Source organism: Capricornis sumatraensis, chromosome 5 (assembly GCF_032405125.1).
Source record: "Capricornis sumatraensis isolate serow.1 chromosome 5, serow.2, whole genome shotgun sequence".
Classification (NCBI taxonomy): domain Eukaryota; kingdom Metazoa; phylum Chordata; class Mammalia; order Artiodactyla; family Bovidae; genus Capricornis; species Capricornis sumatraensis.
The window spans coordinates 85,613,022-85,631,365 of record NC_091073.1 but is presented as its reverse complement, the minus strand read 5'-3'; the positions used below and the strand labels follow the sequence as shown (position 1 = coordinate 85,631,365).

General features: G+C 37.8%; 1 protein-coding gene across 1 annotated transcript in view; it reads left to right on the top strand.

Annotated features, from left to right (window-relative positions):
• SUGCT (succinyl-CoA:glutarate-CoA transferase) overlaps positions 1-18,344 on the top strand; it is a 766,325-nt gene that overhangs the window by 99,734 nt on the left and 648,247 nt on the right. The window contains exon 8 of the mRNA XM_068972899.1: positions 3,125-3,268. Coding sequence (XP_068829000.1) covers positions 3,125-3,268 — 144 coding nt within the window. The remainder of the gene's footprint in view (positions 1-3,124; positions 3,269-18,344) is intronic.

Sequence of the window (18,344 nt, the reverse complement as noted above, 5' to 3'; positions counted from 1 at the left end):
ATGATCTGTCACTTTCGCTTTTTGTATTCTGGTGGTTCAGTTTTGGGGTGCATGTGTGCTTTTGTTATACTTCCTCATGCATTGATCCTGTTTTTATTATAAAATCTCTCTGTTTTTCTCTGGTAGCTTTCTTTTTGTTTCTTTTAAGCCTGTTTAGTCTGATATTCATATAGTCACTCCAACATTCTTATGTGTGCTGTTTGCATGATATATTCATTACCATGCTTTTATTTTCAGCCTATTCATATCTTTGAATCTAAAAAGTGTCAGCAAGTTTCTTTACTTAAAAACAAAACTCTTTAAAAAAATTGGATTATCATTGCTTTACAATGTTGTTTTAGTTTCTGCTGTACAACAATGTGAATCAGCTGTATGTATACATATATCCCCTCCTTCTTGCACCTCCCTCCCCTCCATCCCACCACCCTAGGTCTTCACAGAGAGCAAGCCTTTTTAAATTAGTATTTCATTTGGCACAAATTGTCATTTTTCAACAGTGGCAATTTTGTTTCTAATATATGGATGACAATGTTTATTTAATGGTCAAACATCTCACTATTATGCTGGATAATGTAATGATGTTTTTAGAATATTAGGTATAGTCTTTGCTTTTCAGGAAATTTAAAATATAATATAAAAGATTTATTTTCTTATTTGTCCCTATTTGTCTGAAAAGTATGGCAGGGAAAATGTGATTATATTAATATTATAGTGAGAAAGCAGGTGATGTCTATAAACTTAAGTTTGAACTCATCTCTCATGTTTAATATATTAAAGTCTTAAATCCAAATGATGGTATTAATTTTAAATTTATGGATTCATGCCATTACAAGTTTTGCCAGTAATAATAGAAGATTCTGAGAAATTTCCAATTTTTGTGGCACTATCTTCCTTGAAATTGTGTTGAGAAGCAGGGGAAAAAAAAATTGTTGTTTATTCACTAGGTTGTGTCTGACTCTTTTGCAACCCCATAGACTATAGCCCATCAGGCTCCTCTATCCATGGGATTTCCCAGGCAAGAATACTGGAGTGGGTTGCTATTTAGTCTCACTTATTTGCTTTTGACCCATTCAGCTGTCTTGTAAGATGATTAGCATAGTTCGTGTATAGACTTCAGAAAAGGAAAAATTAGCTTCTGAAAATGACTGAACAACAGCTGGAATTAATGAATAAGGAGGTGAATGAATGAATGTGTCAGCAGGGTGAAATGTAGATTTTATAGGCATTATGTGCAATGAAAGACTTAGCATAATTCAAGGTAGTAAAAAATAGAAACTGATTCAACAATGATTAATAATAATGTTGATAAAAAATTTGATAGCTAATTTTTATGGTACTTCTTATTTGCCTTGTTGTTCAGTCACTCAGTCATGTCCAACTCTTTGCGAACCCATGGACTGCAGTATGCTAGGCCTCCCTGTCCTTTACCATCTCCTGGTGTTTGCTCAAACTCCTGTCCATTGAGTCAGTGATGCCATCCAACCATCTCATCCTCTGTCATCCCCTTCTCCTCCTGCCTTCAATCTTTCCCAGCATCAGGGTCCTTTCTAATGGGTCAGGTCTTTGCATCAGGTGGTCAAAGTACTGGAGCTTCAGCATCAGTCCCTCCAATGAATAGTCAGGATTGATTTCCTTTAGGATGGACTGGTTGGATCTCCCTGCAGTCCAAGGGACTCTCAAGAGTCTTCTTCAGCACCACAGCTCAAGAGCATCAATGTTTTGGCATGCAGCCTTCTTTACGGTCCAGCACTTACACCCATGGAGTCCATGGGGTCGCAAAGGGTGGGATACGACTGAGCCACTTTTCCTTTCACTTTTCTCGCTCCCGTACATTACCACTGGAGAAACCATAGCTTTGACCAGATGGACCTTTGTTGTCAAAGTACTGTCTGCTTTTTAATGTGCTCTCTAGGAAATGGCAACCCACTCCAGTATTCTTGCCTGGAGAATCGCATGGATGGAGGAGCTTGGTGGGCTACCATCCACGGGTCGCAAAGAGTTGGACGTGACTGAGCGACTTCACTTTCTAGGGCTTCCCTGGTGGCTCAGCTGGTAAAGAATCCACCTGCAATTCAGGAAACCTGGGTTTGATCCCTGCGTTGGGAAGATCCCCTGGAGAGGGGAATAGCTTGCCCCTCTAGTATTCTGGCCTGGAGAATTCCCTGGACTGTGTAAACCATGGGGTAACAAAGAGTCGGACACGACTGAGTGACTTTCACTTTCATGATTATCATAGCTTTTCTTCCACAGAGCAAGCATCTTTTGCCTGGTACTATTCTGATATCTTTATGTATGGGTCAAGGATTGGATTGTCAACTAACACTGACATAAATTGAAGACATTAATAGTATTAAAACTTTACTTAAATATTGTGTCATTGTCAGGGCTTCTCTTAATGTCTAGAAGCTCCTTCTGCTTCTCCTGTGCCTTTTGATTGCTTGAATCCTTGAAATTATAAGTAATATATTTACAGTCTATTTATCATATTTCTCAACCCACCCTCTACCAACCAAACTAAACAAAACCAAACGTAATAAAATGTTTTAAAAAACATGTCTGAAGTTCCCTCTTAATATATTTTACAGTGGGAAGCTTTTATTTCATTTGGTTTTGTTTAGTTGGGTTGGTAGAGGGTAGGTTGAGAAATATGATAAATATATAGTAAATATAAATACATTCTTGCCACCAACAGATATCCACAATAGCAGTTTGTTGCATTTCTTTTGTGTGTATGTGCACATGGAGAAGGCAATGGCACCCACTCCAGTGCTCTTGCCTGGAAAGTCCCATGGACGGGGGAGCCTGGTGGGCTGCAGTCCATGGGGTCGCTGAGAGTCGGACACGACTGAGCAACCTCACTTTCACTTTTCACTTTCATGCATTGGAGAGGGAAATAGCAACCCACTCTAGTGTTCTGGCCTGGAGAATCCCAGGGATGCGGGAGCCTGGTGGGCTGCCATCTATGGGGTCGCACAGAGTCGGGCACGACTGAAGCGACTTAGTAGCAGCAGCAGCAGCACATGATATACAATTCTTTCTTTTATTTGACCTTAGAATATTTGTGAACTTATATGATGGTTTTAATTTTCAATTTGTGTTTTCCTTAACCCAACCCTCAAATCAGGATGGAGATCCAGTTCGTCCAGGAGTGGCCATGACTGATCTTGCCACTGGCCTTTATGCGTATGGAGCCATTATGACTGGATTGATACAAAGATATAAAACCGGAAAAGGACTGTTCATTGATTGTAACCTGCTGTCATCCCAGGTACCACTCCAAATAACATTTCAGATAATGGAGTAAACACATGTATCTGTGTTATACGTTTTCATATCAAATCCTATGGTCATGTGCAAAAACAAACAACAAAACAGGAGGAACTGCTCCTCCCCCCAAAAAAACAACGGCAAAAGCTGTTCTGTTTTTGTATCCTTGATGTTGTAATATTAAAATAAGTGGACCACAAAAATTTAGTTATAATGTAGATATTGCTGTTGAACCAGAATTCTAAAGACTGTTTTTATTAGGTCTGTTACTATTTTTGAGACAGAAATGAGTTGTCATCTTTTTTGTACCATAGACCATTTGGGTAGTCTGGTAAAGTCTATAGACCTTTCCTCAGAAGTATGTTTTTGAAGGCGTAGAATGAGATGTTTAGAATTACAAAGAGAGCCAATTATATTGAAATACAGTTATTTCAATGTAAAAGCCAAATTGTGTTATAATAGTACATATGATTTTTCATTAATACATTAAAATAGAATATATATTATATTATATTAAAATATAATATAAAATATAATATATTATAATATTATATATTATATTATATTATATATTTTATATAATATATTATTATAAAATATAATATAAAATATAAAATATTATATATTATATTATATATTTTATATAATATATTATTAGAAAATATAATATAAAATATAAAATATTATATAATATTATATATTATATTATATTATATATTTTATATAATATATTATTATAAAATATAATATAAAATATAATATATAATATTCATATAATATATTATGTAATATATAAATAATATTATGTTCAGTTCAGTTCAGTCACTCAGTCGTGTCTGACTCTTTGCAACCCCATGAATTGCAGCACGCCAGGCCTCCCTGTCCATCACCAACTCCCGGAGTTCACTCAGACTCACATTCATCGAGTCCGTGATGCCATCCAGGCATCTCATCCTCTGTCGTCCCTTTCTCCTCCTGCCTCCAATCTCTCCCAGCATCAGAGTCTTTTCCAATGAGTCAACTCTTTGCATGAGGTGGCCAAAGTAATGGAGTTTCAGCTTTAGCATCATTCCTTCCAAAGAAATCCCAGGGCTGATCTCCTTCAGAATGGACTGGTTGGATCTCCTTGCAGTCCAAGGGACCCTCAAGAGTCTTCTCCAACACCACAGTTCAAACGCATCAATTCTTCGGCGCTCAGCCTTCTTCACAGTCCAACTCTCACATCCATACATGAGCACTGGAAAAACCATAGCCTTGACTAGGCGAACCTTAGTTGGCAAAGTAATGTCTCTGCTTTTGAATATACTATCTAGGTTGTAATATTATATTTATATAATATATTAATAACAATTAATAATATTAATAATATTTATAGAATATTAATATGTTATATTAAAATATAATATTATGTTATATTTATATAATATATTAAAATAGAGGATTCAGTAACCATTGCAGTTTTAAAGTAGTGGCTGAAGTAACTATCATATGATAAGAAAATATGCTTAATATTTACTGGTAATCAAGTCATACTTAGGCATTGCTCATACTCCTGTGGTTTGTTGCCCATGTTCATAATGGAATAAAATGCTAAATTTACCAACAAAGGTTCATATATTCAAAGCTGTGGTTTTTCCAGTTGTCATGTATGGATGTGAAAGTTGAACCCTAAAGAAGGCTGAGCGCCAAAGAATTGATGCTTTTGAATTGTGGTTTTGGAGAAGAACCCTGAGAGTCCCTTCCACTGCAAGGAGATCAAACCAGTCAATTCTAAAGGAAATCAGTCCTGACTATTCATTGGAAGGACTGGTGCTGAAGCTGAAGCTCCAACACTTTGGCCACCTGATATGAAGACCTGACCCATTAGAAAAGACCCTGATGCTGGGAAAGAGTGAAGGCAGGAGGAGAAGGGGATGACAGAAGATAAGTTGGTTGGATGGCATCACTGACTCAATGGACATGATTTGAGCAAGCTCCGGGAGATGGTGAAGGACAGGAAAGCTTGGTGTGCTGCAGTCCATGGGGTCACAAAGAGTCGGACATGACTGAGCAATTGAACAACAACAACAACAACATACTCCTGTGGTTTGTTGCTTACGTTCATAATGGAATAAAATGCTAAATTTTATTTAGAGGTTATTGAAAAAAAGGTATAATTTTTTTCCATTCAAGTTAATTACTTCCCCAAATTCTTTCCATAAGCTCCAGATTAAGAGCACTTGGTTTGTATTGCTGTCAGTTATGTTATGCCAAACGCTAAGCACTAAGCAGGTTGAATAAAAGGGTTATTTAACTCACTTTCAAATTGACATTTTGCCTACTTTTCACTGGATGAGACCTAGATGTTGTACCGTATGTGGAGGTTGCTTCTGAATAATTTTTCAGGGAGAGGAAAAAAAGAAAATATCTAATTTGTTCAAGGAGACATTTTAGTGAAGGAAAAAATACTTTGTAGAAACCTCTGTTGGGAATTTCAGATTTAAGTGGCATACATGGGAAAATAGTAGACTTGGAACTCTCTTTTGGAGACTTTTAGTTTTCTTTTAGACAAAATTAAGGTGGTATATAGAGGCAAGAAACATTAATATGGTTGAAGATAAATACTATTAATGGGTTTTCATTACTAGCTTTGAGTTACAGTCAGAGTTTTAATGGTTATATAAAAGGGTGAAAGAACTCTCTCCAAATAAATGATCTATCTCCTTAACAGAGAGGCAGAGGTTAGGTATGGAGTGAAATTGAAAGTCTTTTCTTCCCTCCTTTAATTTTATATCTGCAAGGAACCTGAAATAGGTTAAGTCACTGCATAAAAACTGCACGCCCAGTAAATATGGAATCTATGAAGGTTTCATGAGTTTGTGACCTATGCAGTCACAGAAGGCACTGGGCTTAATTTAAATGCTCTGCTGTCACTGCCTTGAAATTCTTAATAATTTTTAAAATTGAAATATAATTGCTTCATAATGTTGTGTTAGTTTCTGCTATACAACAAAGTGAATCAGCTATATGCTGTATGTATATATATACACACACATATCCTCTCCCTCTTGAGCCTCCCCCACCAGCCCCCAACTTAGGTCATCACAGAACACTGAGCTGAGCTCCCTGTGCTGCACAGCAGCTTCTCACTGCTGCTGCTGCTGCTGCTCAGTCGCTTCAGTCATGTCCAACTCTGTGCGACCCCATAGACGGCAGCCCACCAGGCTCCCCCGTCCCTGGGATTCTCCAGGCAAGAGCGCTGGAGTGGGTTGCCATTTCCTTCTCCAATGCATAAAAGTGAAAGGTGAAAGTGAAGTCGCTCAGTTGTGTCCGACTCTTAGCAACCCCATGGACTGCAGCCTTTCAGGCTCCTCCGTCCATGGGATTTTCCAGGCAAGAGAACTGGAGTGGGGTGCCATTGCCTTCTCCGAGCTCACTAGCTATCTGTAATAGTTTTGAATGAGAGGCCCTACATTTTTCATTTTGCCTCAGCACTCACAAATTATGCAGCCAGTTCTGTATTTGAGGTTCTACTTAGGTCTCCTAATCTTTACCTGGACTGCTTTTCTTATAGTATGTCAATTCTTAACTTGGAAAAAAAATTTCTTGTAGAGTATTATAGAGTTTAATTCTCTTCTGACACTTAACACAGTGGTTCACAATCTGGAGGTGTGTGCTTCCCTGGGGGTGGGAATGAAGGTGGGTGAAGTCACTGGTGGGGCTGTTTCAAAGTGAGAGTGCAGTAAGTACAGACTCACGCATACTTAGAGTGTGTGTCTAAATTTGTTGTTTTCATTGCTCCCTGAGGCTGTAAGTTCCATGTGTGCAGGAGTAATGTTCGTTTTTATTTATGTTTGTGGCCTCTTCAAAGCCCAAGTATTTGTCAAATAGCAGGTCTACCAATCTTTGGAGATAAGTCAGAGAACCACTGTTACCAGTGGATATGCCTCATATCCCTTAGATTTGCTAGGGAAAATTAGAAAAAAGTAGTGAATGATTGACTTAGGATAAGTACTTGATAAACAACTAATGATGAAATGATTTGCCTAAACAACTAATGATGAAATGATTTGCCTTTGGTGAATCCAATAGCAGTGATTTAGCCTATTGTGTTACAGGTAACCCAGTCAAAGGTTGCTAAAATCACTAGTGTATTTAAGACTCATTAGCTATCTGTTTATAATTGACATAGAACATTATATTAGTTTCAGTGTAAACATGATGATCTGGTATTTGTGTATATTGCGAAAGGGTCATCATAATAAGTCTAGTTAGCTTCCATCACTATATAAAGTTACAAATATATTTTTCTTGTGATAGCTTTTAAGATATACTCTTAGCAACTTTCAAATGTGCAATATAGAGTCACCATGCTGTACTTTATGTCTCCTTAACTTTAAAATTTTATTATTGCGAGTTTATGCCTTTTGACCCCCTTCACCCATTTTGCACACCCCCTGTCCCTCACTTCAACCATCAATATATATATATGACTTTGGTATTTTTTAAAATAAAAATTAAAAAAAATTTAGATTCCACATATAAGTGAGATTCATTGATGGACACTTATTTTGTTTTCATAACTTGGCCAATGTCATTAACTACCCTTTAACAATAAAAATCTATTATGTCTTATTTTAGGGCTTTGCACTTGCACACATATTATTTTATTGAACCCTCATAATCATCATTTGAGGGAGATAGGTAGATGAGGAATTTCTATTTTCATTTCACTTATAAGAAAACTGAGGCTAAGAGAAGTTGACCTGTTTGAGCAGCTGAGTCACAGCAAGACCTCTGGTTTCTGACATCCTGACTGGTTCTCTTGTCCCTGCTTAATGAAGGAAAAGCTTTGGCACTGAGAGACAGGCAAGCTTCAGCTTTCCTTTGGTGAAGCTAAAGAGAAAGCAAATTGAGTAAGAGGCAGGGGAAGCAGAAGAACACTCAGTAATAAGGAAACAAATAGTGAGACTACCCCTACTTCCCCAAAGCCTGCCAAGAGCTGCAGTAAGACAGTGCAACCAAGTAGGGCCTTCTGGATCAATATCTAATCATGTTTAGATCCTGTGAGTGAAAACTGTCATGGAATTTAATGTTATGGATAAGTGCTTTTGTTGAAATATGAGAATTTTGAGAAAAATAGCATTTAGAGTCATGGGATGATGGGATTTTTTTGTTTCAGCTCTAGTTCACTGAACAGTCACTGTGTCCCAGCCTCTGTGCTCCAAAGATTGGAGTGGAAGGCAATGCTGCTGTTCAGGGTTTACTAGAAGAGGCAACCAAGTTGGATGGAAAAGTTGGAGGTATAGATAGTTCGCTGTGGTGCCCTGACAGGGTTACAGAATGTGGTTGGACCTTATATGTCATGCTTCAGAATTTAGATTTTAACTTTTTAAGACTTCTATTTCTCTATCTGTAAATTCTGTTAGGTCTTTTCAACCAATGACCATGTTTCCTTGAATCCTTGCTGCTGTTGCCACTTATGAATAACCTCTGAGCTGTGAGCAGTATCAGAGAGTTTCTGAAGGCGGTGACTTGCAGGTAATAATTTACGCTGAAGCCTTCCTGAAGTGTAGTGCAGTTGGTGATAAGAGCCTATTTCTCTGAACCCACTACAGCCTAAGCTCTTTTTTTTTTTTTTGATGCTGTGTCTCTACCCTAGTTCTTTGGCTCTGGACTCTCTCTTTTTTTCTGATAAGGGCTTCTTCTTCTGACTTAGGCATCTCTTTTCTCTTTTTTTTTCTTGTCTTTCTTCACTTTCCTGTGCACTTTACTTTTCTGCGCTCTCAGCCTTTTCCCTCCCTTTTTCTCCATCTTTCATTGTGTGGCACTAAAGTTGTTAGCAGTTGTCAGGACTTCCCTGGTTGTTCAGTGGTTAAGACCTTGCCTTAGAATGTAGAGGGTGCAGGTTGGGACCCTGGTTGGGGAGCTAAGATTCCACGTGTCTCACTGCCGAAAAAGCAAAATATAAAAGCACCATTGTAACAAGCACCATTGTAACAAGGTCAATAAAGGCTTTAAAAATGATCCACATCTTTAAAAAAAAGCAGTTCTGTTTCAGGTCTTACATCCTTCCACTGTGCCACTCAGCAAAGTTTCAGAATCTTTCATTAGTTCCCATGGAACAAAAAAGAAGTGCCCTTGCCTAGAAGTCCTAGAACACAAGACAGTGACCGTTCAGTGGCTGAGTTAAGTGAGTATTCCTGAACCAATGAATGAGACCTGAAAGATAAAGAATACTTATTGGCTTAAGCCATTTCTGGTACAATGGATGGGGTTAACTCCACCCAAACCATACTGCTGTGACTGGGGAGAGGTGATTTCCTTAAAGAATAGTGGGGTTATTTTTTGGCCAGAGGAAGAGAAAAAGGATGATGGGCAGTTCAGTTCAGTCGCTCAGTCGTGTCTGACTCTTTGCGACCCCATGAATTGCAGCACTCCAGGCCTCCCTGTCCATCACCAACTCCCGGAGTTCACTCAGACTCACGTCCATTGAGTCGGTGATGCCATCCAGCCCTCTCATCCTCTGTCGTCCCCTTCTCCTCCTGCCCCCAATCCCTCTTAGCATCAGAGTCTTTTCCAGTGAATCAACTCTTCACATGAGGTGGCCAAAGTACTGGAGTTTCAGCTTCAGCATCAGTCCTTCCAATGAACACCCAGGACTGGTCTCCTTCAGGCTGGACTGGTTGGATCTCCTTGCAGTCCAAGGGACTCTTAAGAGTCTTCTCCAACACCACAATTCAAAAGCATCAATTCTTCGGCGCTCAGCCTTCTTCACAGTCCAACTCTCACATCCATACATGACGACTGGAAAAACCATAGCCTTGACTAGACAGACCTTTGTTGGCAAAATAATGTCTCTGCTCTTGAATATGCTATCTAGATTGGTCTTAACTTTCCTTCCAAGGAGTAAGCGTCTTTTAATTTCATGGCTGCAATCATCACCTGCAGTGATTTTGGAGCCCCCCAAAATAAAGTCAGCCACTGTTTCCACTGCTTCCCCATCTATTTGCCGTGAAGTGATGGGACCAGATGCCATGATCTTCGTTTTCTAACCCCACGAACAGTATGAAAAGACAAAATGATAGGATACTGAAAGAGGAACTCCCCAGGTCGGTAGGTGCCCAATATGCTACTGGAGATCAGTGGAGAAATAACTCCAGAAAGAATGAAGGGATGGAGCCAAAGCAAAAACAATACCCAGCTGGGGACATGACTGGTGATAGAAGCAAGATCCGATGCTGTAAAGAGCAATATTGCATAGGAACCTGGAATGTTAGGTCCATGAATCAAGGCAAATTGGAAGTGGTCAAACAAGAGATGGCAAGAGTGAACATTGACATTCTAGGAATCAGTGAACTAAAATGGTCTGGAATGGATGAATTTAACTCAGATGACCATTATATCTACTACTGTGGGCAGGAATCCTTTAGAAGAAATGGAGTAGCCATCATGGTCAACAGAAGAGTCCGAAATGCAGTACTTGGATGCAGTCTCAAAAATGACAGAATGATCTCTGTTCTTTTCCAAGGCAAACCATTGAATATCATGGTGATCCAAGCGTATGCCCCAACCACTAATGCTGAGGAAGCTGAAGTTGAACAGTTCTTTGAAGACCTACAAGACCTTTTAGAACTCACACCCAAAAAAGATGTCCTTTTCATTATAGGGGACTGGAATGCAAAAGGAGGCTGATGGGCAGCTCATCAAAAATTATTCACCATGCTAACACACTGGATTGTTTTGAGGTTCTGGTGCAACAAAGGATATGAAAAATTCTTTGTGTATTAGAAACTATTCTGCTGATGAGTAATATTGATTTTATTAGGCTATTGAAAAAGCATTTCCAGGGTTAAAAATATGCTGAGATTAAAGAAATGGCTATTGACATTATTTTATCATAATTATTATATCTTTTCATAATAGAGAAATCTTGACTAACTTCACTTAGTCTTTCAATTTAAGATAACATTGATTTATTTTAGATCCTAAAACCAAACCACAAGATGCTTAAAATCTGCTTTATCTAAATGGGAAGTGCTAGTTCTAGACACTTTTCAAAGTAACGTAATAGGAAAGCACATCAAAAAAAAGTATTCATTTTCTCTTTTTATATAAATGTTCACTGTCATTAAGCAGATAACATTTGAACTTAATTTCAGCTGCCTGAAAAATGACTGCCATTTCATGCAGTGGTAATAAACATAGTTTTCTACTCATTTTGATTGCGTTGCATAGGATGACAAATGAATGATTATAACATTCAATATCAGTTGCTAAAAATGAAATTTTGTACCCTTCTCTTAAAAGTGCTCTAATGTACAATAGACAAATTACACTTGATTTGAATAGTAGCTAATAATTAACTCAGAGATGATTGCCTCAACCACAACAAAACCGTTTCACTGTTGAGACATGACAGTTGCCGGGATGTGGTTTGTAGTGGGCACCAATTTTTTTTGTAGTTTCAAGGCTATAAACTTTTAACCCATGTCATAAAATTCTTTGATTTTTTTTTTAAGTTTTAATGTGATTTAAAGTTGTCAACTGAAGATTGTCTAATGCCAGCATCTAGACAGTATTCTTTAGATGATATTGGTAAATAACAAGGAAGTGGGTTTGGATGTGGTTCCAATTATTCTGTTGCTCTTATTCTTCTGTTGTGGCTTAGAGAAATATCTTTTGGAAGTTTTAATATCCTTCCTGTACTTAATTGCAACCAGGCTCCCCTAATTACTACTACAATGAGTTTGTTTTTTTATCACCAAACTTCTGTAATTATTTTCCATATAGAATGTTTTGGTATTTTTGATTCACTTTTTCATCCTTATTTGTATATTGTTCATATTCTGTTGTTCCTTCAGTAAGTCATGTCCGACTCTTTGCTACCCCATAGACCACAGCACTCCAGCCTTCCTTGTCCTTCACTATCTCCCAGTTTGTTCAAACTCATGTCATTGAATCAGTGATGCCATCTAACCATCTCATTCTCTGTTGTCCCTTTCTCCTCTTGCCTTCAGTCTTTTCCAGTATCAGGGTCTTTTCCAATGAGTTAGCTCCTTGATCAGGTGGCCACAGTGTTGGAGGTTCAGTTCCAGCATCAGCCCTTCCAATGAATATTCAGGGTTGATTTCGTTTAGGCTTGACTAGTTTAATCTCCTTGCTGTCAAAGGGACTCTCATACTCTTCTCCAGCACCATAATTTGAAATTATCAGTTCTTCAGTGCTCAGCTTTCTTCTTGGTCCAACTCTCACATCCATACATGGTGACTGGAAAAACCATAGCTTTGAATATATGGACCTTTGTTGGAAAAGTGATGTCTCTGCCTTTGAATACACTGTCTAGGCGTATCATAGCTTTTCTTCCAAGGAGCAAGAATCTTTTAATCTTGTGGCTGCCATCACCATCCCCAGTGATTTTGGAGCCCAAGAAAATAAAATCTGCCACTATTCCCACTTTTTCCTGATCTATTTGCCATAAAGAGATGGGACAAGATGCCATGATCTTAGTTTTTTGAATGTTGAGTTTTAAGCCAGCTGTTTCACTCTCCTCTTTTACCCTCATCAAGAGACTCTTTAGTTCCTCTTCATTTCTGCCGTTAGAGTGCTATCATCTGCATATATGAGGTTGTTGATATTTTTCCTGGCAGTCTTGATTCTAGCTTGTGATTTATCCAGCCCGGCCTTTCACTTGGTGTACTCTACATATAAGTTAAATAAGCAGGGTGACAATATACAGCCTTGTCGTGCTCCCTTCCCAATGTGGAACCAGTCCGTTGTTCGATGTCTGATTGTAACTGTTGCTTGTTCTGCATACAGGTGTCTCAGGAGGCAGATAAGGTGATATGGAATTCCCATCTCTGAAAGATTTCCATGGTTTGTTTTGAACCACACAGGCAAAGGCTTTAGTTTAGTCAATGAAGCAGAAATTGATGTTTTTTGAAATTCCCTGGCTTTTTCTGTGATGCAACAAACGTTGGCAGTTTGATCTCTAGTTCCTCTGCCGTTTCTAAATCTAGCTTGTACATCTGGAAATTCTTGGTTCACGTTCTGCTGAAGCCTGACTTGGAGAATTTTGAGCATTTCTTTGCTAGCATGTGAAATGAGCGCAATTATGTGGCAGTTTGAATATGCTTTGGCATTGCCTTTCTTTGGTATTGGAATAAAAACTGGCCTTTTACAGTCCTGTGGTCACTGCTGAGTTTTCCAAATTTGCTGACATATTGAGTGCTGTACTTTAACAGCATCATCTTTTAAGATGTTCATATTTAAGATAGATAAAATTTTAACTCTCCTTATTGCAGCACATTTTTATGGATAAACTTTTGAATTCAAACAAGCATGATAATCTGAAATTCATCTTTTTGTACCTCTAGGTACACTTGTATTTCTACTTTTCCTATTTAATCTATATCTTTAAATTTTTTTATTGAGGTATATTTTACATATCATAAAATTCATCCTATATTAAGGGTGACCATTTAATAGTTTTTAGTAGATTTAGCGAGTTATGCAACTATCACCATAAATCACGTTTGGAATAAATAATCTGTAGTCACCTCTGGTCTGGGTGTTACCCATCCAGCTAGAATGGACAAGTTCTGATGGAGGAGGATATAGGGTTGCTCTGACTCAGAAGAATTCAAGGACTATTATAACTTCTGTGGGCCCAAGAAAATTTTGCCTTTATGCATCCTTTCTTCCATAAATATATTTGAATTATATATTTATAATTGCATTGGTGTAAAGATGAATGTAATTAGTTATTATGTCTATTTTTTCTTTTGATTTTAAAAGAATTAAAATGAAAGCATGTGTGTGTACCCCTAAAGCATTGTTGGTCTTAGGCACTATCAGTTTAGTTCAGTTCAGTTGCTCAGTCGTGTCTGACTCTTTGTGACCCCATGGACTGCAGCACGTCAGGCCTCCCTGTCTATCACCAACTCCTGGAATTTACTCAAACTCATGTCCATTGAGTCAGTGATGGCATCCAACCATCTCATCATCTGTCATCCCCTTTTCCTCCTGCCTTCAATCTTTCCCAGCATCAGGGTCTTTTCAGATGAGTCAGTTCTTCGCATCAGGTGGCCAAAGTATTGGAGTTTCAGCTTCAACATCAGTCCTTCCAGTGAACACCCAGGACTCATTTCCTTTAGGATGGACTGGTTGGATCTCCTTGCAGTCCAAGGGACTCTCAAGAGTCTTATCCAACACCACAGTTCAAAAGCATCAATTCTTCAGCACTCAGCTTTCTTTATAGTCCAACTCTCACATTCATACATGACCACTGGAAAAACCATAGCTTTGACTAGATCGACCTTTGTTAGCAAAATAATGTCTCTGCTTTTTAATATGCTATCTAGGTTGGTCATAGCTTTTCTTACAAGGAGCAAGTGTCTTTTAATTTCTTGGCTGCAGTCACCATCTGCAGTGATTTTGGAGGCCCCCAAAATAAAGTCTCTCTCTGTTTCCACTGTTTCCCCATCTATTTGCCATGAAGTGATGGGACCAGATGCCATGATCTTAGTTTTCTGAATGTTGACTTTTAAGCCAGCTTTTTCACTCTCTTCTTTCACTTTCATCAGGAGGCTGTTTAGTTCTTCTTAGCTTTCTGCCATAAGGGTCATGAAGTCGCTCAGTCGTGTCTGACTCTTTCTGACCCCATGGACTGTAGCCCACCAGGCTCCTCCATCCATGGAATTTTCTAGGCAAGAGTACTGGAGTGGGTTGCCATCTATGTATCTGAGGTTACTGATATTTCTCCCGGTGATCTTGATTCCATCTTGTACTTCATCCAGTCCAGCATTTCTCATAATGTACTCTACATATTAGTTGAACAAGCAGGGTGATAATATACAGCCTTGATGTACTCCTTTCCTGATTTGGAACCAGTCTGTTGTTCCATGTCCAGTTCTAACTGTTGTTTCTTGACCTGCATACAGATTTTTCAGGAGGCAGGTAAGGTGATCTGATTTTCTTGTTTCTAAGAATTTTCCAGTTTGTTGTGATCCACACAGTCAAAGGCTTTGGCATAGTCAGTAAAGCAGAAGTAGATGTTTTTCTGGAACTCTTGCTTTTTCTATGAGCCAACAGATGTTGACAATTTGTACCTAATTAATAAATCAGCTCTGGGAGAATTTCCTTGAGAACAGCCTAAAATGTGCCAAATCTGTGAAGAAAGACTATCTTACATCCACGAAAGAAGTGGAAGCTGAAAGTTGAGATTATGCTGAAGGGTGAATAGAGGGTGGAAAAATGGAGAAACAGCAGTCTGTGACCAAAGAAGTTGAGAGACTAGAGTCGGGAGAGAGAGAGAAAAAAATGTATATTATCACAAGTTCAAGTATTTGGGCACTACAAGTTTGTGCTTGAATCTCCCCAAAAAGCCTAATGCATTCCAGCCTTGAAGGCTTTTGCCAGCCTGCCAGTCCTTGGTTGTTCATGTGTGCACACTCAGTCACTTCAGTCGTGTCTGACTCTTTGCAACCCCATGGACCATAGCCTGCCAGGCTCCTCTGTCCATGGGATTCTCCAGGCAAGAATACTGGAGTGGGTTGCCATGCCCTCCTCCACGGGATCTTCCCAACCCAGGGATGAAACTGCATCTCTTGTGTCTCCTTGATTTTTGCGGCCAATTTTTAATCCCCATCTTATTTTTATTCTGTAACTTGCTAAGAGTTCCTATTTCTCTCTCAGTTTAAATTTAGGAGATAAATTAATATGAACATTTAACTAATATTAGGATGAGTAAGTAAGAAAGTAAAGACACACCAAAAAATGAGAAATCAGATGATTTCCAAAGGAAATTACAAAGAATTTTATATAATTATTTTATGTTATTATTTTTTATTATTGGTTCGATTAACTGCAAGTTGACTGCATTAAAGAACATTGTTCACTTTTTTTTTTTTAAAGAAGGTTAGGCAAGATGCAAGTGTATAATGGAGGATGCTCTGGTTTTGTACAGATGAAATCTTTCCTTATATTCATGGACATGTCATATTTTTATATGATGTGGGCCATAGTGAGGGAAACCAGGGCTTTTAACTTGTGCTGATTGGTAATTGGGAGAATGTCTCAAAGGAGAAAAGAATAAAACAGGAAGACATATTTCATTGTGATGTAATTTAATTCTCTCATTAGATACTTTAAAACAATATGGTGCTTTCAAAATGTTCTGAAAATTAGCAAGATAGTTAGGATAAAAATATAAAAGAAATAGGAGAAAGAGTCATTGGTCTTGACAAATATTCCCTGAATTTAAATTTTGTCTTTGCAGGATCTTGTAGAATAGTGAACCTAATCGATTGTTCCTAAATGTAGGCTTCCCAATCTTAGTTCTATTCTCTTACTAGAGTTAGAACAATTTGTTTTTGTTGTGAAGTTAATCAGTTCCACCTTCAACTTTGTGGTTTCTAGGGTCAGAAAATTTAATGTACTGGTAGACTAAAATATAGTATTACATCCTTCTGTATTGTCTGTGGCTCTTTACCTGCTCTAAGTTATGGTCCAACTGATTCCTGGTAGAACATAGCTATTTGGTCCCAGGTCTTATGTCATCATTGCAGCTAATAGATAAAACATTTAATTTCTAGGAAAATCACTTCGGTTCTTCACAGAATATATATATGAGATATAAGGACAAATACTTTTTTCAATTTTTTTGTAGTCTACAGTTGTTATATACCAGCAGCTGATTAGCTAAAGTGCTTAGAAATTTTGATTTTCTGGTTATTTTTATTTTCTAGATAATTGAGAGCGAAAAGGAATCTGTTTTGATTTCAACCATTTTTATAATCTTCTAAAATGCTTAGTTTACTTTTCTATTATGGCAAGTGCTGTATACTAAATATATTTTCACTTTAAATGTTATAATTTTGGTCTTTACTCATTTTAGGTACTAAGAAATTAAGTTGAATCTGAACTAACAAAATTCATCCATGCATTATTCATCTTTCCACTTATCCACACTTTTTTCTTATGCCAAATTATACCAGTGATAAATAAACCAGCCAGTTTCCTGCCCCCATGAAATTTACATTGCCATTGGATATATAGACAATAAACAAATGATAAGTCATCAATTTGCATAAGGAAATAAACAGTTTAATAGAGATAACAGGGACAGTTCTGTTAGCCAGGGCAAGGTTATTCCAGATGGAGGGAACAATTAATACAAAAGCCTGAAACAGGACAAAACTTGGCATGTCCTAGGAACTGACAAATGGCCCAATGAAAGACATCCCTTAGAAGTTGACATTAACACTAAATCTGGCTATATAGTCATCTAAATAAATGGGAGGTGACATTTAATCTAAATAATAATCCAATATTCTGTGGTTAGTAGGCCCATTAGAAGTTAGAAGTCAGTAACAGACTGTTCTTTCTTGTGGGGAGATAATTTATTGGCAGGGTACTAGATCAAGCCTGTAGAGCAAATGTTGCGTTCTGGTGCTGTTTTTGTAGAATGACAGTGAAATCAACACAGCATTGCAAACAGTGTTAATTTTTCTCTCCTATTTGGGCTTACTGGAGACTGGTATTGAGAAAGTCAAGACAGGTTCTGGAAAAGGAGTGCTGTGATTCTTAACATAATAATATAAGGTGCAACATTGTGAGAAGTGCTATACACTTGCTGACCTTGGAGTAGACGGTGTATTGTATAGACTGTTCACATTTTCCAAAGTTGAACTAATAACATAATAAAACTTATATTTACTTTAAGCTAAGTGTTGTTCTAAGCACATTGTATATATTAACTAATTTTTTCCCCAATAGTTCTGTTATCCCTATTTTACTGAGGTGGTAGCAGAAACGTAGAATAGCATTGTAACTTGCCCTGTGTCACATAGACAAATAAATAGCAGAGTTGGGACCTGAACTCAATCTGCACAGAGACTGTGCTATGCTTCTACTCTCCTTAAGAGTATAAAGCCCACCCAGTATTCATTCATTCATTTATTTATTTACTTAAATGTTTATTGAGTTCTTGTGCCAAGCATGCTGTTATTCCTGGCAATGTTACGATGAATAAGTTGACTGGGGAATATATTTTAGCTTTTAAGAGAGGTATACATATATAAGAAATCTTGACCTAT